This window comes from Sceloporus occidentalis, unplaced genomic scaffold, assembly GCF_023333645.1.
Source record: "Sceloporus occidentalis isolate IW3139 unplaced genomic scaffold, rSceOcc1.0.p SCAF_1, whole genome shotgun sequence".
NCBI classification, from domain to species: Eukaryota; Metazoa; Chordata; class Lepidosauria; order Squamata; family Phrynosomatidae; genus Sceloporus; species Sceloporus occidentalis.
The window spans coordinates 75,017,028-75,039,111 of record NW_028316981.1 but is presented as its reverse complement, the minus strand read 5'-3'; the positions used below and the strand labels follow the sequence as shown (position 1 = coordinate 75,039,111).

The following is a 22,084-nucleotide window of genomic DNA, read 5'->3' as shown; positions in this document are numbered from 1 at the left end:
TGAGTATTTATTCTCATGGTGCCTGGTTCAATGGAGGCAGCTTCACATGAGTGAGACTGGAAGCTCCAAACTGAACATTTGCTGTTAGCAATTTTAATAATAGGGGGGAATTAAAGAAGACAGAAACACAGCATAAAAACTCTAAACTTGGGTTTTCCTTAAGCTACCAATTCAGGACACTGATATCAAAACAGGAAAAACATGGGAAAAATTCATTTTGGATTTCACAAGATTGTTCTTGGATTATATCAGTGCTTTACTTAGACAAAACAATTATACTTCTGAAATATTGATCTTTATTTCACAAGCTAAGATTTGTCAGTAAACCCCCAGTGAGAGCCAGTGTGGTGTAGTAGTTTGACTTTGGAGACCAGGGTTTGAATCCCCACTAAGCCATGGAAACCCCCTGGGTGACTTTGGGCATGTTATATCGTGTTTCCCTAAAAATAAGACACGGTCTTATATTTATTTTTCCTCAAGAAGACACACTATGGCTTATTTTCAGGGGATATCTTATTTTTATTAAGTATGGTACAACTATCTACATTTATTCAAATATAGTTAAGTCGTCTTCTTCTGGAACATGGTCATAACTCTCCAAACCCAGAATTCTATCCTGAATTTCTTGCGACTCCATTTCTTTTAGAACTATTGGCCCCAATCTCTCCACTCCCTTCCCGCCCTCTTCTGTTTCGCGCTTGGCATATCACTATGTCTTATTTTTGGGGCATGGCTTATACTGCACAAATGATTAGAAATGTTGCTATGGCTTTTTTTTATGGGTATGTCTTATTTGGGGGGGAAAGAGGGTACTGTTTCACAGCCTCAGAGGAAAGCAATGGCAAACCTTCCTCTGAACAAATTCTGCCAAAAAAAAACCATGATAGGGTTGCCATAAGTTGAAACAACTTGAAAGTACAGAACAGCAAGCCCCCAGACAAGCTTGTATGTTCTTCCCAAGATAAGATGCCCCAACTAGATTTAAAAATAATATACAGAATAGCCACTGAGGCGAAGAGACCATGAAACATGATTTTGGAGGTTGCCATATGGAGAACTAGTATTATTAGTCAAAATTGCACAGCTACTTCCTTTTTTCTTCCTTCAGTTTTTTTTTTCATGGAAAGAAAAAAGATGGAGGGAAACAGGCAGTTACAAATCACAACCAGCACTTGATGCAAAGTTCCCTGAATGAGGCAAGGCAATTGCAGATAGGTCTAGGCACACCTTTAGTCTTGGATAACAAGATCACAGATGAATATAGAAAATCAGAATTAACATGTAAATAGTACAAGCTCCTGATCAGAAACCATTCACTTTTACTTCAGAACATAAAAGATTTATTCTAGGTCATGCCTGATGACCTAGCAGTCCTCCTTACCCTAGCATTGTATCTGTAATTCCAGCCACATCACATATATTTTATGTATTGTTTCCTGAATACAAGTACCAGGGTGGCACGTGGCTCCCCTCTGTAAAAAATAGACTGGGCTTGAAACCTCCTCCTGCTGCACTTTCATTTTAGTACATAAAGCAACTATTCTAGGGAATGCCTGATGTCAGAAGAAGCATCTTTTTACAAAAAGGGTTAGATACCTCCTAAAGCAGAGGTGGGGAAAATGCAATTCACAAGCTACGAGAAGACCTCCCAAGGCTGTTTTATGGACCCCAGGTCTCCAAAACATTTGAAAAAAATGTTCCCTATGCACCCTAGAGGGCATGGGAGGAAATTTTAATGCCTTTTAGACCCACTTGAACTGTTTTGGGAAAAGGAAAGGTGTTTGTTTTTTTCAACTAGAAGGGAACTGAAAGTTGAAAAATTGCTTCTTTTGTGGCTAACATGGCTGAGAGATAACCCAAAATGTGGTGAAATAATTGCCCACACCCTCTAGGGGATATTAGGGGGGGGGCAAAACCTCTCCTCCCCAGGAGGGAGTGCAGTCCTCTATGGTCCCTTAGTGGGCATGTGTGGCCCCTCCCCAACAGTTGTGTACTCCTGCTTGAACATATCTAGTCAGTGGCAGTGCTGTTGGATCCAGCGGTTAGTGGAGGCACAAGGCACCTCTGTGGTTAAGAACACCTTGTATTATGTTAGTGCAAGTACTCTGGTAACCCAGCTATTGGATTTGTGTGATGGGTTGTATATGGGGCTATTTTTTAAAATGATCCAGAAATCCCAGGTAGTTCAAAATAGGTCACCTAGTTTTAACTGGGACTGTACTGTATCAATATGATGTCAACTCATGCCAGTTCTTTCCCATCTGTACTGATCTACTGTGCATTTATGGGACTGAGTCAAATTTCAAAGCTTAAATCACTTGGGGAAAAGTTTATCTGAGGTAATATCTCCACCTGTATATAGGTTATTTTATGAGGCTTTTTTCTGTACTTCCCCTGCAAAGTGGGGCAGAGGCTTTCAAGACCCCATCCCTATTGTGAAACGTTCTCCACAGGGGTAGTTTGCTTGAATTTTATGTTGTGATCTTTTGACCATCCAGTGAAGACTTTTGTAGTTTCCCCAGATTTTTAGACCAATAGTTTTCAAATCCTTGCATCTTCAACTGATTTTTCTGCAGCAGTTCTGAACTGTTTGAAAACTAATTTTACACCTTACATTATGTTTTATAACATTTTAAAAACATTATCTTACATGTACTTTGTAAATGATAGCTTCAGCTATTGTGCAGTGCAGGAATACAGTTAATTAATAAAGATTAGATTCCTCATTCCCACTTTAAATATGAACATGGAAGACCCATCATATTCTGTTTGATCCTGATCAATCTTAACAAAAGTGATTCCCTCAAAAAGGGCAGAAGTGTTGAGCATTAGTAAGATTCTTTGGCAAGTACAATTAAGAAACTGAAGAATGTTTTGTCTGCTCAGATCTTGGAAGTGTGCAAGTCAAGAATCATGCCAAACATTTCCTTGGGATTTTCCAACAGAATTCCAATCACTCCTGGAGGACTTCTTGCTTAAAGGCGTCACTTACACAAAGGATTATACATTACAAATCCACATAGTGTTCATTATACGTTTAATTTTCAACAAAAAAATAAAGATAAAATAGAGTCAATTTGCTAAGCAGCAGTGAAAATGTCATGTGTTACATGCTTAGCACTGAAACCATACCACTCGGCAAGCTGAAATTCTTTAATTAACCACATCCTTTCCCGTTCTCCTCCTTCAGCTTAGCAGTCAGTGGTTCTGAAGGGGAGTAAAAAATGTGGCTTGTCAGGCCTTTCTACTCTTCTCATCCTAACCGTGTAAGAGACATGAACACTATTTTGATCTAGCAAATTTTTTTTCAATTAGTAAGATTTTAAGAAGTGAATTCAACAAAAATTCTATTAACTATAACAAATTTAAGCTCAAATTCTGTGGTGCACACAAGTTTTTTTTAACTCTTACAAGACATTTGAAACAGAATAAAGAAAAATGCTGCATGGGTGGATGACACTTTTGACCAAGATAAAGGTTAAACACTCTCTTATTTGAGAAACAGTAAATAAGGACTTCGCAGCCACAGTTACACAGCGGCATGCCACATGTTTGGACTAATGTCTCAATACTCAGGATACATACTGTAATTTCAAAACTACACTTAAAATTTTCAGATCTTACAGGAATTATTTAAAATACAGAAAAGCCTTGGGCATATCACTGTGGCTGCACATCCCACAGTACTGAGAAGTGGGTTGAATTTGAACAGAATCTTTCCTATTCTTCACTACAACATTGCAGTGTAGTCTGATCTTGATAGTATCTAACAACATACAAAATTATGTGGGTGAGTTTAATGGCAATACTCATAAAGACTCTAAAACATTCAACATGTTTTTTGTTCTCAAAGCAGATAGAATAGTTGCTGTAATGCATATTTTCTAAGAGGAAAAGCATCCTTCATACTGTAATTTACTATTTCAGAGATTGAAGTTAGTTTCTATGCCACACAAAACAATCTCTTTTTGAAAGCATAGAACAACCTCCACAAGTAACATACTTAAAAATCAACTCCTCTAAGTCCCTGGGGAAGTCAGTACTGATCATGAGTACTGGTATATCTAAAACAAAACCAGATCTATAGTTGTCAGACACCAGCATAGAAGGCCAGCATCTATTAACTGCCTCACAATCAAGGAGGCAGAAGCAGCTATGATATACACTCGTCCCCCGGGTTACGAAATTAATTCGTTCCGGCGCCATTTTCGTAACCCGGGGGACTTTCGTTAGCCGAATCCCCATAGGCGCTAATGGGGAAAAGCCGCGGCTCCGCCGCGGCTCCATTTAAAACAGCGCCGGCTTTTTTTCGCAAGCCGGGGAAACCTTCGTAACCCGGAAATAATTAATTAATTTTTTTTTTTTCGTATCCCGGGATTTTCGTATCGCGGCGCGTTCGTATCCCGGGGTACCAGTGTATTGAAATCTTATTGGCCGAAGGGAAAGAAGTCAAACTTTGTGTTCCTAGGGACATATCTGTGAGCATAGTCTTTTCAAGTGGACTTTCTCCTAGCGTCTCAGAATCTTGTTCTTCCTTTGTAGACTGTGTTGTGCTGAGGTATGTTAAAACAGAACTGAGAGGTTTTCTCTGTGTGTTGTTAATTGGAAGTTATCTTCTAAAAGACATTATTAATTTTTGCCTATTTTTCAAAGAAGGACAAAATTCTTCTGACTACTGGAATTACTTTTCGGGAGTTGCTTGTACTTGTACATCTTCCTCTATTTTCTTCAGGGTATCAGCCATCAAATTGCAAGCATTCTTGTGTTTTTGCCAGTGCAGTACCTGACACTCTCTGCAAAGGGGAAAGATAAAGATAACTACCACCACCATCAGGTTCGCAATGGAACATACATTTAAAAAAAAATACTTTCGCTTTACATTGAATGAAGATGAACAGGAGAGTGCGGGGAATTTTAATGATATTTCATATACAAGTGAAGTGATTCCCTTGTTCCTTTGAAGAAAACAGGGCTAGAAATCGATGGGGCATCCTTCAATGAAGGTTAACAGTCTGCACTGAGTGATATGGCCACTTTGGGCAGCTGAAGAAAACTTGCTCTAAGCCAGAGATGGGGAATGAGTGGCCTTTCAAGATGTTAACTATAAATCCCTTCATCCTTAATAACTGACAGTGCTAAGGGCCAATGAGAGTTGGAGTCAAGCAACATCTGGAGGGCCACATTTGCAACCTTTGTTCTAGATACTCTTTCATTGCTGTTGACAAGACTAACCATAGATTTTCCAGTTTATAGCAGGAGTAGGAACAGTAGGCATTCATATATTGTTGATGCCCTAGTCGCTCTAGCCAGCATACTCAGTGAGGAAGAAAGGTTTACAGTTCAGCAACACCTGGAAGGGTTTGATTAAATACTGCTTTGGTACTGGTTAAATAATAATTTGATGGAGAAGCTGTCAAAGCAGTTAAGTGTCTCTACAACCAAAGACCTAAAATACTTTCATTTAAATTTGGCATCTCTTTATTACATATGCATGTCATGAGTCATCTCCTGTGGTCCTTCTGAGGCCTATTAATCTGTTTCAGGTCAATGTTTTGCACCTCATTCTTTGGACATCAGTAATGCTGGTTAGAGGTTTGTACAAAATAAATTTCAGAACAGATTTCTGAATTAAATGAACGCTAATGAAATACCCAATGGTATAGATTAGAAAGCTGGCCCAAAACTAACAAAATGAATTTCAACAAGGAGAAATGTAAGGTACCACAGTTTGGCAGAAAAAGATAAAATGCAGATATAGTATGGGGCTTTGCCATTATCTTTGTTTGTCCTGCTTCTATTGGCTGTTGGCTGCTTTCCTGGACAACTACAAGTTTAACATGAGTAAACAGTGTGATGCAGCACCTAAAAAAGTCAATGCAATTCTAGGATGCACCAACAGAAGCAAATTTGTTTTCTACCACTCTAGAAAATAGGATTCAGAGCAATGAATCCAAACTACAGGAAAAGAGATTACATCTCAACATTAGGAAGAACTTCTTGATAGTAACAGCTGTTCGACAGTGGAATTTGCTGTCTCAGAGTGTGGTGGAGTCTCCTACTTTGGTGTTTTCAGACAGAGGCTGCATGATCATGTGTGGAGGATGCTTTGATTGTGTATTCCTGCATGGTATAGGGTTGGACTCTCTTCCAACTCTATGATTCTATTTATAATGCTAGTTTCTAGTCAATGATGTTTGCTAGTATTTCTGAAACTGCTATTAAAAGATCACCACACTATTGTCAGGTGTGCTTACCGTTTGCAGTACCATTCATTTCGGCAACGGGAGCAGCGCTTTGCAGCCTCAGAGCCACACATTCCACACTTGGGTTTGTCTGGGATCAGGGCTTCTATTACATCCAGGTTGTATGTCTTGGCCCACCTGAATGGAGATAGAAAGCAGTCCACAAAAGATTCACAAAAGCATACAATTCCAGCTGATTTTTAGCTTTTGCTGGTCTGCTCCAGGATGGAGGGTCTATAATGCAGACTGATAACACATTGAATACTCTTTGGGGAAGCTGATAGGTGCCTTAAGATGACTTTATTGCAGTAAGGGGGCATCTCTTGGGTTAAAACAGTGTCATATAGCTAATATGGCTGAAGACTGCATATACATCTTTGAAAAAATATATTTCCAAAGAGTTTCTTATGCCCAGAATCATTGTTGTGCCCTTTCCAAGTACTTTCTGACTTATTCCAATCCTAAGGTGAACCTACCAAGAGATTTTCTAGCCAGAATTTGTTCAGAGGGAGCTTGTCTTTGCCTTCCTCTGAGATTTCCATGGCTGAGTGAGAATTCAAACCCTGGTTTCCCAGTGTCCTAGTCCAACACCCAAAACCAGAAAACCACACTGGCTCAGTATGCCCAGTATGGCACCAGATCCTGTCTGATATTGGAAGCTAAGCAGGGTCAGCCCTGGTTAGTACTTGGGTGCCACACCACTAATGAATACTAGGTGCTGAAGGGATGTTTCAGAGGAAAGAACTGGCAAACCACCTCAGAGTATTTCTTGCCTAAGATAACCATGTGAAATTCATTGGGTTGCCATAAGTTGGCAGGCAACTTGAAGGCACACACACATGCACACTTAGAAACAGTGGCAAATTTGAGATTAGAAGATGTTCTTCTAAAAGTAAGAGAATGAAATGCAACATTTTGATGGACAGTGCTTTGGGGACCACTTCCTTATTCTAAAGGTGCACACTGGCTTTGGACATTGCTATCCACTGTGAATATTATACTGAACACAATAAAAAGGTAACTATAATTTGTTTCTAGAAAACAGTAATCAGAACTGGCTAGTGCTGGGTAAATGCAAGAACCTATGAAGAAAGACTGTGATAATTTAATACAGTCCACTGAAGTTGAGGATTTTAGGAGTTTGGATGTTTTTTGCCAATTCTTTCTATTAGTAATACACTGGTCAAACTCCTGCTCAGCATTTTAAAAGTTCAAGACCTACAAGAGACATAAATTCTGACATATTTCAAACAGAATTCTCCAAAGGTTATTTCTGAATAACTTTCTTATATGAAAGTTGATTTCCCATGTATAAAGAGACCCACAATTTTTAAATTTGACCAAGGAAGTCCAATTTCAATGGTAGGCTCCTAAATTAATTGAACTGGGAAAGGTAATTTTTTATTTTTCAATCTGAAAGCTTCATAGTGGTTCTCTGCATCAACTGGGCTTCATGAAGAGTTCACCCAAATTTGGTTTTTGTTGCATAAGATTATGAGCAATTTTGTGTTTTTTTCATGGTTTTTTTTGTAACTGTGTTTGCATTCACTTCCAAACATTTCTTGAATGCTTGCAGAATGTAGAATTGGTTTTTTGGCAAGGTAATAATAATAATAATAATAATAATAATAATAATGAATTTTATTTATATTTCCTGCCTCTCCCAATGGATCGAGGCGGGATTACAACCATAAAACAGTAGTAACATCTAGATTGCATACAATAAAACAATACATCACTCAAAAATACAGTTGAAAACAATAGTAGGTAGTGGTATGGTGCTCATCCTTTCTGTTCTACTCTTCCCAGTCTCTTCCTTTTCACCCTCTCCTGTTTTGGCCTATACTCCTTCTTTCTTTTCAAACTTCCTATTTAGAAACTGAAGGTTTGGGTCTTTAAAATTCAAATTCAAGTGCTCTAGTACAAGAAATGTTCAGGTGCTCTGGCACTATCATGCTGCTAGACTAACTGCACAAAAAAGAGACGAAGGGTGAAAGGGGAAATGGTTTTGGTAGTCAGGAATACTGGAGGCTTCTAAAAATAAAACTCAGGTGCTCTAGTGCAAGAAAGATTCTTTTTTTAAAAATTTCCGATTATATTGCTATACAAATATGGTGGGGGGGGGGGGGAGACAAAAGGGAAACACCCAGTGGCCACAATCACTGCGCACAGAAAGCACTGCCAAAAACCAAAATGAAATGAACTATAAAAACAGCTGCACTCATGGATTTGAAATTTAAAATGTACTGAGATAGGAAAAAGTACCACATTCAGCTAAGGAGCATAAAGATATAATAGGGAGATGAGCATAGAGAACTTTTTACCTGCGAGCCTGGCTCTTCAGCTCTTCCTCTGAAGGACTAAACATATTCTTTACCTGGTGCTTGGCAATTGCTTGCCACTTTCCTGAATTCTCTTTGATAACTTGTTCCCAGATTACAGGAACCTGTAATGACAGGAAAAGAATGAAAGGTGCATCTATCAGAATCCAAGGATCAAATAAGCAGTAATAATTCCTGAGACTCATCAAAGCACAAGCACCTATGGAAGTGATAAGCATCAATTCACATCAAAGAAAAAAAACCAGGATGTTGTGTGTGATAAAAGGAAAAGGCTAGGATATCTTTGTTTTTGGAGGAACACTGAGCAGCTTTATATAACACTGGACAGGAACCAAGGAAAATAAATTTCAGTATAATTATTTAAGATGTCATAGTTTCTTACTTCTAAACCAGGAATGGAAAACCCATGTCCTCCAAGATGTTTCTTGACTACAGCTACGACCATCAATGACCATGCTAGGCAGGAGTTTCAAGTTCAACAATATCTAGGAGTGGGCACAGGTTCCTTAACTTTGTTCTAGACGATTATTGAGTGAGTAATTCACTGTTAAGCAACATGCTTTCTTTTAATTGCTGAACTGCCTGTGCCTCTCCCCCTCTTCTTTGGAAACTTATAAAATTATCTCCTATATTGTGTTACCATGAGAAATCCACAGTACTCTTGGGTTACACCTAGCATGCAGACTTCTCCATGGCATGTTACAAAATGTAATGCAAGATTTGTAACAAGGGACAAGCTGCCCAGAAAAAGCACTGAGGGCAGAAACACCTATGTTAATTTAACTTAAATGTGGGTGTAGAAGATCTAATTTTTAAGGCAAAATGAACATGTGAAGGAGTGAAACCTACCCACCTTACCTCTCCACACTTGGTTTTAGCAAGGCATTCCCCCCCAACCATACACATACCATTTCTAGTATTGCAGGTATCTACTTTGGTATTGATTTTCTGTGGTGATGGGACTGCATGCTCCAGTGAAGTGAGAGGCTGTGCTGTTGGTAGAGTCTCCCACATCAGACTGGCTTTTGCTGAGAAGCTACACTAATGAGCCAAACAACTACTGGATAGCAGCAGTTGTGGGAGGTGACACTGATGGAGGATCTCTCAGAGACTGGCAGTAGCACTTTAGTCTTATTAGAACAGTGCAGAAGGAGGAACCACTTCTGAATATCTTTTACCATGAAAACTCTGAGACAATCCAAAATGATCTTGTAGATTTCTCATCAAAGTTGACTTGACAGCAAATAACAGCAGCAGCACTAGAGGTGGTGGGAGAAATGGCCTAAAGCTCCAAGGGCAATGAAGTAAGGACAGGCACTGAGACAGGCACCCTGCACCACATGCTTTATTTTATTTTATTTTGATATAAAAATATTACTTCCAACCTGGTTTACAGAAAAATAGCCAAGACCTACTTAATGAACATGTGTATATCTAGTGTGACTCTCTTGAAGTTTGTACAATACTTCCTAATTGTACCATGCCATCTACGCTAGACCCATTAACCCCTCAGGCTATGGCAGACGCTGACAGCAACAATGATTTTCAATTATTCTTGTAGTTCAACCCATGTTTCCAGTGCAACTAAAAATGTAGAACAAAACTAAGTTCATAGAACCATAGAGGAAAACATAATAAAACAATTATAGAGGAGATATAACATTATAAAAACACAAAAATGTAATAGTTTTTTGTGGGGTTTTCGGGCTATGTGGCCATGTTCTAGAAGTTTCTTCCTGATGTTTTGCAAACTTTCATAGCTGCAGGAGTTTATCGCATACCATGCAGCTGTGGACAAGTCTACATAGGGACCACCAAACGCAGTCTGCAAACAAGAATTAAGGAACATGAGAGACACTGCAGACTGGGTCAGCCAAAAAAATCAGCAGTAGCAGAACATGTTATAAACCATTCTGGACATAAAATGCTGTTTGAAAACACTGAAATTCTGGACCATGCCAACAACAACCATGTCAGGATGCATAGGGAAACCACTGAAATCCACAAACACCGGGACAATTTCATCAGGAAAGAGGAAACCCTTAAAGTAAACAAGGTTTGGCTACCAGTCCTGAAAAATAGCAAGATGAAGACTCAACAAATGCAAATGAGAAATCTCCCAGGATCAGGGGTTTCCCAGCAGACAATGAGCACTAATCAAGAAGACACTAATCCTCTTTTGCATAGCCTCCCACCCTGAGGCCTGCCATTAGCAACAGAACAATCCACATGCAAATCACTCCTGCTTTCCCAGGTTCACACAGTGTGTGTGTGTGTGTGTGTGTGTGTGTGTGTGTGTGTGTGTGTGTGAACACACCCACACCCACACACCCAATTCCTTTCTAGGCAAGCATTCTCTGAAGATGCAAGCCACAGATGCTGGCGAAACATCAGGAAGAATCTCTTCTAGAACATGGCCACATAGCCCAACAAAAAACTATGGATGTCGGCCATGCAAGCCTTCGACTCCACACAAAAATGTAATTTTCAGCAGCCCAAATATGTGTAGAACATAAAGTATTTGCTGTTTAGCCAAATGTGTTTCCTTTGGGTAATATTCCACAACATGCGGACTAGTGAAGTCCTTGTGATCCTTGTGAACGTCAGGAGTGCTGACGACATAAAACAACTCTCAACTGCATGTCTTCCCAGTTAAGGTGAGACTTCATCAAACAGCTCAGGGGCAATAATTAACAGAAGGAAAATTTTGAAGCTAAACCTACAACGTTTCTATTGTGAGAGGATTCAACAGATGGTGGTGCTGGTGGAGGCAGATTATGCTTATCAACAAATCTGTTCATGAAATAAGTAGTATTGACTGCCATGGTCCTCTCCCGCCCCCAACTGAATTGTGTTAACTGATGCTACATTCTTTTTCTGAATCAACTGAAGTTTCTTGAAGCTAGCAAGATTCACAAAGGCCCAAAACAGACAGGCAGACAGGGGTGGCTTTCAGCTGCTCCAGGGGCATGTTGTTTACATGATGCATGCCCCCGCAGTGCCTGGAACCTGCCCCGGGGCCACCTATGGTGGCCCAAATCCAGCCCCAAAAGCAGTAGATCTTTTCCACTCCTTTTAGGGATTAAAGGAAGAGGTACCCTCAGGGCTGCAGCGTGTCTTTGCCACGGCCTCGGGGCAATCAGGCTGAGAGCAGCTTCTAGCCACTCCTTCCTGCCCATCTGTTCTGCCCCAAAATGTATTAGCGAGTGATAGACAAACTTACTATGTGAACGATTTATTACCATTTATATTTCTCATGATTTTATTCTGTTGTCCACAAACACATTAGATTCAGCTATATATATTGTCTTTTGTGGTGAACTCATTTTCTGATTTCCAGTTCTTCTGTAGCCAAAACAGCACCATTCACACTCAAGTGGAAAGTATCTAAAGGTGTGAAGAAACAAGGTTTGCAGAAGAACACAAAATAATGCTTAAGGGGAAAACCCACTCAAAAATGGTCAAATGAGATCTAAGCATAGTAAGTAGTGACAGAATGTGGAGTATCTGTTGAGAAGGGAAAAACAGTGAGGCAGGGGTATAGACTGCAGTATGGCTGGCACACCAAAGAGAAGCTCTCCACAGATCTTGTTGTATGTTCCACATATGATGTGTTTAAAACATAGTTTGTAATATCCAGAAGATTTAACAAAATACATCTGAGTACTATGTTAAATTAAGAATTTAGAAGCAAGTTTCGAATAATGTAAGTTTAAGGTGGATGATGAGAAATCTAAAATGGATATGGATTGGGTAAGTTTCAAACACCCTTCATATGGCTAAATTTTTACTTAAAACAGAAGTTTCTATAATTTGTCAGTTCTCTGAAAAGAGACACCAAGGCGTGGGTTTCTAAATATGAGAAAAAAAATTCTGGCAAAGAGCAGTTGTGATGAAGTTTAGGCTCTAGAGGAAGGGCTGCTCTTTCAAAAAAAAAAAGAAAAGGCTAATGCCCCTACCAAATAAAAATAGCGATACAGAGACTGAGTGTGAAGGGCTGCTCTGTAGACAGCGAGTGATGGAAAATGGCCTTTTCATAATTGCTTGGCACAGAGACAGTGGGTGAGTTCATGGGCTGCTGGGAAGTTTCCCTTACCAGGGTGTGTATAGTATAGCTCCAATCCCCCCCACCCACAACCCTCCCAGATTGCTGACTCTCAGTTAATGGTACAGTAAGTACCCAGATAAACTAACAGGAGAATGGCAGATTAGAGCCATTCAACATTAAGAATCCAGATAGCAACATGTCAGATTCAGCAATTTGGGTACACACAACCCATTTGTGTAATTGCTTCCATGAGGTCAGTATCCTTACCAGTGTCTGCCACAGTTATTGAAAATTCCTTTTCTATGGCTTTCCTTCAGGTCAGTTTCCTACAAGTTTGCCTTCACTGAACAATACTGCTACCTGCTGACTATAAAGCTCCTTCTTTTAAATGTCTGTGTGCTCAAATGCTGTCATTTTGATTGTGGTGCTTTACAAACCGCGTGGTTCCCCGGTGCTGCAAAAAGAACCCGCAAAAAGCGAGTTCTTTTTGTGGCGTGGTTATGATGCTGCAACATGCCAATGGAGCACTTGCGGCATCATTTCCACGCCGCGACGTGCAGACACTAAGTGTCTGCTATGTCAAAATGGCGGTACCCATGTAGAATGGGCGCCGCCATTTTGTACGTACTCGGCACGTACTAGGGTTGGGGCGTCCAGAAAGGACACCCCTTCCTAACCCTAGTACGTGCCAAGCATGTACTTTTTGGCGGTGTGTAACCCGCCTAAGTTAAGAATACGTCTATAGCTGCATTTGATAGCCAATGACTTTCAAATTATGTTAAAAGAAGCCCTAACTCCAAATTATCCAACAGTAGGTTTTTCTAAATATGCCTTCTTTTGCTTTTGACTCCATATGGATCTGCAGTTGTTTCATAAGTCAGTCAGCAACTACTTATACAGGAATGCCATTAAAAATATTTTGAGGAGTTTCTGCTCATTCTCTTTCAGAATAAAGATTGCCATACTATTTACAACAATATTGGCTGGTACCTCAGGCTTGAAACTTGATTTTCATTCTAGCTGATTTGCTGCAACATGAGGCAAAAAATCTGCAGCTGGGGAGTGGAGGCTTCCAAAAAGCAAAGCTGCTGCAAATATGATTGTTAGTATTAAAAAGGGAATGGGTGGTTGTGCTAGTTACGTACAATCTGATCTTGTGTGACAGAGTGGACTGTCTTTAATCTTGGATGGTCGACTTTTGGGGTTTGTTTTTCTTATTATTATCTCAGCAGGCATACCTGATGTAATTAAAAATTTAAAAGTGACTGAGCATACTGAGGATATGCAAACTGCTAAGGCATAACTAACCTTAAATAACCCTACTCTACCCTCTCTTTCTTAAGGATGTAAAAAGTGAGTGACCTGTTGGATCAGGTTAATCTCTGCCTAGTTCAGTATTCCTTGCAAGAATTCCAGCATCATGTAGTACACTAAATACAGATGATAGTCCAAGACTGAGCCTTCACCCCCCTCTGTTGAATGAAATTCTGAGATAGGGATTATAGAAATCTCCAGTGATCCCAGCTACTTCCTTCTGACTTGAATACTGAAAGTGCATATCCCAAGCTGACTAGAACTTATAAGCATGGAACTTACATGACCTAATAACCATTTCACTGTATGATTTGAGGAGCAACAACCTTGCTAAACTAAGATATTGGATTTTGTCACTGCCCAGAGAGAAGAACACTTAGGAACATTTGTTATGCTCCCTTGATTTGAGTTCCATGATGGAAAATAGCAGTTTATATTTGTTCATAAATATTCCAACATAACTTTGTGACAGAGCTATTATGCTTAAATTCGAGATCAATTTTGTTTTAATACAAATACTTCCTGATTATCACAGTCTGTTTTGTGCCTTAGAATTCTTTCTGACTTATGGTAATCTTAAGGCAAATCTACAGTTTGCTTGGCAAGCAACCTTCTACCTAAGCAAAATGATTACATTCTTTTATTCACCTTTACATTAGAATTACAAGAATGGGACTCTGTGCAACTAAAAGAATGAAGGAAAATGGAGGAACAGGTATCAGGATGTTTTGAAAGAAACATGTGGTAATAGATATACCTGTTCTAAAATGAGGTCTTTCTTTGGTGGAGCAGGATCTGTCACAGCGAGATGACTCAGGAATCTTTGCAACTCCAAAAGATTAGGGAATTGGTCGAGGAGGACATCAGACAGGAAGGCACGGAGCTAAATCCAGAAATTGTAGAGAGACAAAACATTTAGGATTCCAAATTATTTAGAAGAGTCTACACAGGAGAAATTTTATGTTGACTATTTTCTTGCAGATTGTAGTGAATATGTAACCTTTACAGTAGCTAGGTTCTTTGCAGCTGCCATTACCTGTCATAATTTTTTAAAAAACAAATACAGTAACTGTTACTGTCATTTTATGAATAAACTGTTATAAATAGCTTATTAGATATTTTGTTACTATTTAAACCTGTATCATATAAATACAGTATAACTTGGCTACTTATGTAAATGTATAAGAATTCGCATAAATCTTTTAAATTTCTAACTCAAAGGGTTATTAAAATTACAGGTCCTTGTAATGATCTCTCAAGAGATCAATATGTTAATGGTTAAAATGCATGTTAAATCCATTCTTTAGAATTCTAGAGGTTCTTCTTGCAGTAAACATATATAATCTACACTCTAGATATTCTCAGAGGTTGAACGTTGTATCCATATGTTATTTATGCTATGTATACACGAACATATACCTTTGAGCTCTTGGAATACTTTTTATTGTTTTATGCTGGCTGTGTGCCGTAATAAATTTGATTTGATTTGATAAGAGTCTACATGAAAATACACAACTTTGTTTTTCCTTTTAGATCTAACTACAAATTGTTTAGGCCAGACTCCACTACTTAACAAAACAGTGAAAACAATGATAAAAAGAAATACAAGTTTACTATGTTTTGAATTCTGAAGAGACCATCATTTGGGAGTGCTCTATAAAGCTTGTAAATATTCTTTTTCTATTCACAAATATAACCTGGTTTTGACTGTAATACACAGAAGTCCTAACAGAGTGCTGATGATTTGCTTCTTCCAAAGCCTTGCTAGCTTGCTCTGGTCAGAATAAGAGGGTGAACAGTTGTTCTCTCCTCTTTGTTCCAGTAAGTCTTCCTTTTCAAAATTCAACTACACAAGTCCCTGATGACAAAGCTGAGGAGCAATCCTGTAATCTCTTCAAGGAATGAAAGTGCTTAGTTAGGATCCAGTGGATCTAAGGCTGACCTCAACCTATATCCAGAAACCCTGGTTTGTAGAAATAACCAGTAGATAGGGCCTAAATACCCTGAAGGCACCAGATCCTGTCTGATCCTGGAAGCTACGCAGGTTAGTACTTGGAAGAGAGAGTCAGGGAATACCAGGTGCTACAGTCTATATTTCAGAAAAAGGCAATGACAAACCACTTCTGAGTATTCCTTAGCTAAGAAAATCCTATGAAATTCACGTGGTTGCCTTAAGCTGACAGGCAACCTGAAGACAAATACATACATACCAGTGAAGACGGTGTGCTCATGAATCTGGGGACTAGGATTGCTTTCTTACTTATTATTGTTTTGTCAGTTTTATATTTGTACATTAAATAGATTATTTATTTTAAACAGTTAATAATTATACATATGATAATAAATATCTGATTTTTGAATGAAAAACAGAATCAGTATTTCTCTACTGTAAACTTATTTCTCCCTTCCTGAGAATACTGCATTTTACAAGGGTATTTTGTTGCAGCCAAAATGTGTTTGTTGAATGTTATGAGGAATGCAAGGAAAGACCCCATAACTACGTTTAGGTCAATTTTATACATACTCTGAGTAAGCCCCAGTGAATTTAATAGAATCTACTTCTAAGTAAATTTTCATAGCTAACCTCTGTAGTGTGATCAACTGATTTTAAAAAAGCAGTTGATTAATCTAGTTTTCAATCGCTTCTTCATAGCTGCTACATCGATGGTCTTTCTGTGCCAGGCTTCAGCTTTAAAAAAGTTTGCACATGTTTTTGAGCATCAATGGACTATTTTCAGAAATAGCCTTTCAAGACTGTTTCAGTACTTGTAACAATTAATGTTTGCATATTAATCTTCGTTTCCTAGTAGTAGTTAATTAGTTTTTACCTCTTCAAAGTGGTTTTGGCTCTTGTTCTACATGTAATGATTTGGAAGTTTTGGATTTGTTTTTATTTTTTCCTGGTTTGCTGGTTTGAGGATTTTTAATGTTTATTTTGAATTTAATTGTATTATTATTAAAATCAATGTAATATGTAATGTATATGTACCTAAAAATTGAATGAGGAAACTAACAAATACAAATACATTGATGATTCAATTATATTTCAATATAGCCTCTGTAACCAAACCCTCATTACATGAGACAGTAAATAAATAAACTGTATTAAACAAATACCATTGCACATTGCTAGAAGAAAAGATCATCTTCTATGTCTGATGTACAATGTTTTTCAGAACAAAAATACCTCACTCCCAGAATAGAGTGCTTTTACCAGTTGGATAGAGAAAAATGCCCTCACTGACAAATACATTAAAAATGTATTCATCAGTTTACCAAATTAAGGTGTGAGGTCCTATATTATTCTAGCTGTGGTGGCCTATTTGATGAGGGTCCATTACTCCTACCAGTGGTTAAAGCTAACTATTCAAAGCTAGAAAAGTATTCTAAATCAAACATATATACAGCCTATATACTGTGCAATGCTGTACCTTCAGTAGTTGATTTTTGTTGAAGTTATTGTAATTGTACTTCCGCTGGCATTCTGAACTAAGAAGCAGGTTATATAGAGCAATCCACACCTGCCCATCCAACTTAGTCATCTTCACATGGTCTTCATAGGGCACCTCATACCATGCACCATTCTCAAACTTTTTCAGCTTCCCTGCGAGGGGAAAGGGCAACTATAATATATATAAATAAGTGCTTTTATTACTAGAAAGTGTTTAAATGTGATAAATACAAATCATATAAGTCTTTACATCAATGTGAAAAAAGTGTGCTTATTACCCAGATTGTTGGGGGCAATTAGCTTACACTTTGTAAACCGCTTAGGGAGTGCTTAAGTGCACTGATAAGCAGTATAGAAATGTACTTGCTATTGCTATTGCCATTAAACTGTAATCTACATAGAATATAAATGCTATCATCTCCAGGAGAAATAAAATTACCAATACTGTATAACTGCATAGTTGCTTATATCCACTCTATTTTCTGATTCTTTTCAAAATCTGTTGGAGACTTTAAAAGAATCAAATAATGTTTTGTGATTCTGTAGCTATCAGGGTGAAAAAAGCCTCCTTCTAGGGATTCTCCTCTGCAGAACTAAAGCTGACATTTTACAAGCTGGTTGATTCAACATTTTCTAACATGTTTTTCCATTTCAAATGTTTTTCGTACAATTCATTTGAAACCACGCTGTAAATCAGCTCTTTACACACAAAGAATAAATGGACACTTTAGTCTCTAGCATCAATTCTGGAGGCCTGAATTATCATCAAAGTAATTCTGCTCAATTGCTGCTTTAAGATGAGTTCAAGAAGCTATGGAGCTTCAAGCTCCCCCTTCAGGTTGGAACAACATGTCCAAATATAGGAGTGCACCTTTAGCAAGGGACACTTGGGTGCAGTACAGACTGTGCAAAGGTGCCTTGCAGGCACCAAATTTAGCGTTAGGGACCACGCGGCAACCACACGGTCCCTAACTCTACCACGGCATGATGCCATAAAATGCCAGTGTCCCGTGTACATGGGCGCTGACATTGCTACAAAAGCGCTCAGTTGCATCCACACATCAGTTACGTAGTGTGTGCACCAGTGGCGCACTTGTTATGTTGGCCCTGCGGTGCAAAAAGAACAATTTTTTTCCGGGTTCTTTTTCCTCCAGAGGGAAGCCACGCAGTTTGGCAGCTGTGGCTTCCCTACAGAGGAAATTAAGCCACCAGCCCTTTTGGGCGGTCTGTCCCATACCAAAGGCAACATAGTGGAGACTTTCATCCTATATGTGAATATTGACAGAAAAGGTAAATTAATGCCAGATAATTCCTTGTTTAACATAACACACATTTTAAATGAGCAAGGGCCTGAACAGACAAGCCAAAATAAAGCTGCTTCTGGTCACTTTGGAGGTATGCTGTTTAAATGACCCATACATCTTAAGAGGCCAGAAGCTGTGCCAAAGCTGTGCTTAAGTCCTTAGGACTGGAACGTAGCTTTGACGTGGCTTCCGGCCTCTTACAACACATGCATCATTTAAACAGCATATCTCCAAAATGATCTGAAGCAGCTTTATTTTGTCCTGTCTGTTCAGGTCCCAAGTTTAAATTAATTTCTACTTGTCCTCTCATATTTCTTGTACTTATACACTTTGTCCTCTTACAGTGGTGCCCCAATGTGTCATCATTTGCTTTTTTAATGTGCTGAATACACACAGTGACAATCTACTATTTAAAAAGACAGAATGAGGTGTCTATTAATACAAATATATATATATATATATGTGTGTGTGTGTGTGTGTGTGTGTGTGTATGTGTATGTGTGTGTGTGTGTGTGTGAAACCTGTGAGTAGGCACCACAGCTTGTTAAGTGGACTGTAGCATTTGTATCACATTTTTGTACTTATCTTTGTGTGTGCATACTGAAAAGATACACAGAAGAACAAAGAGGAGGACAATATATGTTAGAAGGGGCAAAAGAAACTGAAACAAAAAAGGATTTGGTAAAGGTATGCTTGGAGTCTCTCTTTCTCTCTGGCATGCCCATCTTTGTCATTCACATAATCTTATCTGTTGGAAACAGAGCTATAGTCAGGGACAACTGAGAATATAACTGGGAGAACTGAAAAATTTTGTTGTCTTTCTGGAATACTGATCTGTTTTTGGGGACACCTCAAAGTGCTGGTTATGCTCTATGAAGTCTTCTGTGGCTTGGATCTAGATAATCTGTAAAACCCATCTCACCTTATTAGCCAGCCAAAGTCTTCATCAAGGGAAGATTTTCTCTCGATCCCACCGCCCTCACAAGCATATTTGGTGAGGACACAAGAGAGAGTCTGCTTAATGTAGAATTCCCTTTTTTGAGAGATTAGATTTATTAGATATTGAGAAGTAACATGATAGCTGTCTTTAAATATCTGAAGGTATGTCATGTAGATGATAGAGCAAGTTTGTTTTCTGCTGTTCCAGAGACTAGAACATAAACCAATGGATTCAAATTACAAGAAAAGAGATTCCACCTAAACATTAGGAACATTCGGAACTGTAAGAGCTGTTTAACAGTGGAACAGATTCCCTTGGTGGGTGGGGGACTCTCCATCTTTGGAAATTTTTAAACAGAGGTTGGGTGGACAGCTTTCGGCAGTATCTCAGTTGTGGTCTTGCATGGCAGGGGGTTGGACTGGGTGGCCCTTGTGATCTCTTCCAACACGATGATTCTAAGTCATAAATCATGCAAACTTTAGCTGCTAAAGATGAGCCGTAATTCATTGGCGGGGGAGGGGAAGAAAAGCTACAACACAGATTTTTACCTGTAATGCTTACCTTCTTCACAATAGCTCCACGGACAATGCTCTATCAACTGTACCAAAAGACATGGAAAGTTGTGGGTATTCAGCATCCTTGTCACAGCACTCACTGGTAAACTGACAAAGCATATGGCAGAGAAAACAGATATACTGGAGATGGCAGGGTTTTTTTTTTAACAATAAACTAGGAGATTTACCACTCTCAAGGTTCACATTACTGAAATTAATTTACAAAAATGTAAGTGACCAAAAACAACAAATTCTCAGATTTAGTCATGATAGAATAAAATCTGTCACAAATGCTGGAGAATGAATACAATCAGTTTCAGAGAGAGTTACTATATGAAGGGACAGACAAAGCTAGAAATAATATTGCCCAGCCTTCAAAAACACAAGATAACAACAGCAGTCCTCAGATCATTTCTTCATGAAAGACCCTGAAGACTAGTAGGAATATTTCTTGGACTACTTTATAAATCTCAGACTACTTTAATTTCTCAGATTACTTTATAAATCTTCTTCAAATTTAAGCATATAAACAATTCACATTTTATTAATATATCTTCTTCAGCGCTACAATAATCGTCAAAATAAGAGCAATATTTTGAACATCATGGGCTCAGGTTTTTGAGAAGACCCCTTTAACAGAATTTTGTTTAGGGGAAAAAAGAGTGGACTCCTACCAGCATGGTCTTAAGGAAGGATCTTTTTGGCTCTGGTCAAAATGAGCTCCCTTTTTTGTAAGATCAAAAATCAGAAAAAAATATATGAAGTGTAAGAACAAAGACAAATATTCCTGACTGTTCTTTTCTGTGGATTATCTGAAAAGAGTTTATGAATTACTAGAAGTTTCTGAACCAGTTTAGAACTTCTGAACTAAGAAACCGATGAGGGGGAAAAATCTCTTCCATGTGATGAAAATTTAACGTACCTGTCTAACAGGCCAGTAATGAAACGGAATACTGAGAGAGTTTTCAGTGATATTTCGAACTCCATTGCCTCAGCTTGTTTCTTTAACTCCTGAAAGCAGAAAAAGTCATATAACAAAGGAATTTTTTTCAGATACGTAGCTATAGTTTAACTACTGTGATGTTTCCAACCGCTAACAAGAAAACTAGAAAATTCTCAAGTTGGTTTCTTCAACCGCAAGATAAAGAATGCAAGCCAAGGAAAGGCAATCTGACACCTACAACACTATTCTTTAATCAAGCTAAAGCTTTTAAAATCCTGCCCCAGGCCTTTAAAAATCTGTTATCATAGCCCTAGGGGTTATGTATTTAATTAGAATAACAGAATCACTGAGTTAGAAAAGGCCACAAGGGCCATCCAGTCCAACCCCCTGCCATTCAGGGAAGCATAATCAAAGCATTCCTGGCTATCATGTCACCTCCTAACCTCCTAACATTCTCCTCTCCAGCTAAACATACCCAGCTCTTTAGGCTGCCCCTCATAGAGCATGTTCCAACATGTCCAGAATTGTGGTGCTCAGAAATGGACACAGTATTCCAGGTGAAGTCTGATTAAAGGAGACTAGAGTAGTATTATTAGTTCCCTTGATCTAGACCAGTGGTTCCCAACCTTTCTAATGCCGCGACCCTTTAATACAGTTCCGCATGTTGTGGCGACCCCCAACCATACAATTATTTTCATTGCTACATGCAAATATGTGTTTTCTGATGGTCTTAGGCGACCCCTGTGAAAGGGTCGTTCGATCCCCAAAGGGGTCCCGACCCACAGGTTGGGAACCACTGATCTAGACACTGCACTCCTACTGATGCTGCCTAGAATCATATTAGATTTTTAAGTTGCTGCATCACACTGTTGACTCATGTTCAGTTTGTGGTCTGTTAAAACTTCTAGATCCCTTTCACATACATTGTTGTGAAGCCAGGTGTGAA

The 22,084-nt window shown here is 38.7% G+C and overlaps 1 protein-coding gene across 2 annotated transcripts in view; it reads right to left on the bottom strand.

Moving 5' to 3' along the window:
* Positions 1 to 3,020: 3,020 nt before the first annotated feature.
* ZMYND10 (zinc finger MYND-type containing 10) overlaps positions 3,021 to 22,084 on the bottom strand; it is a 31,195-nt gene continuing 12,131 nt past the window's right edge. For both annotated transcript variants that reach the window (XM_089525432.1, XM_089525441.1), the window contains exons 6-12: positions 21,118 to 21,206; positions 20,203 to 20,303; positions 17,378 to 17,550; positions 14,704 to 14,829; positions 8,567 to 8,688; positions 6,255 to 6,380; positions 3,021 to 4,793 (exon numbers count right to left, since the gene is read on the bottom strand). In XM_089525432.1, the coding sequence (XP_089381558.1) occupies positions 4,682 to 4,793; positions 6,255 to 6,380; positions 8,567 to 8,688; positions 14,704 to 14,829; positions 17,378 to 17,550; positions 20,203 to 20,303; positions 21,118 to 21,206 (849 nt within the window). In that variant the 3' untranslated portion in view covers positions 3,021 to 4,681. The remainder of the gene's footprint in view (positions 4,794 to 6,254; positions 6,381 to 8,566; positions 8,689 to 14,703; positions 14,830 to 17,377; positions 17,551 to 20,202; positions 20,304 to 21,117; positions 21,207 to 22,084) is intronic.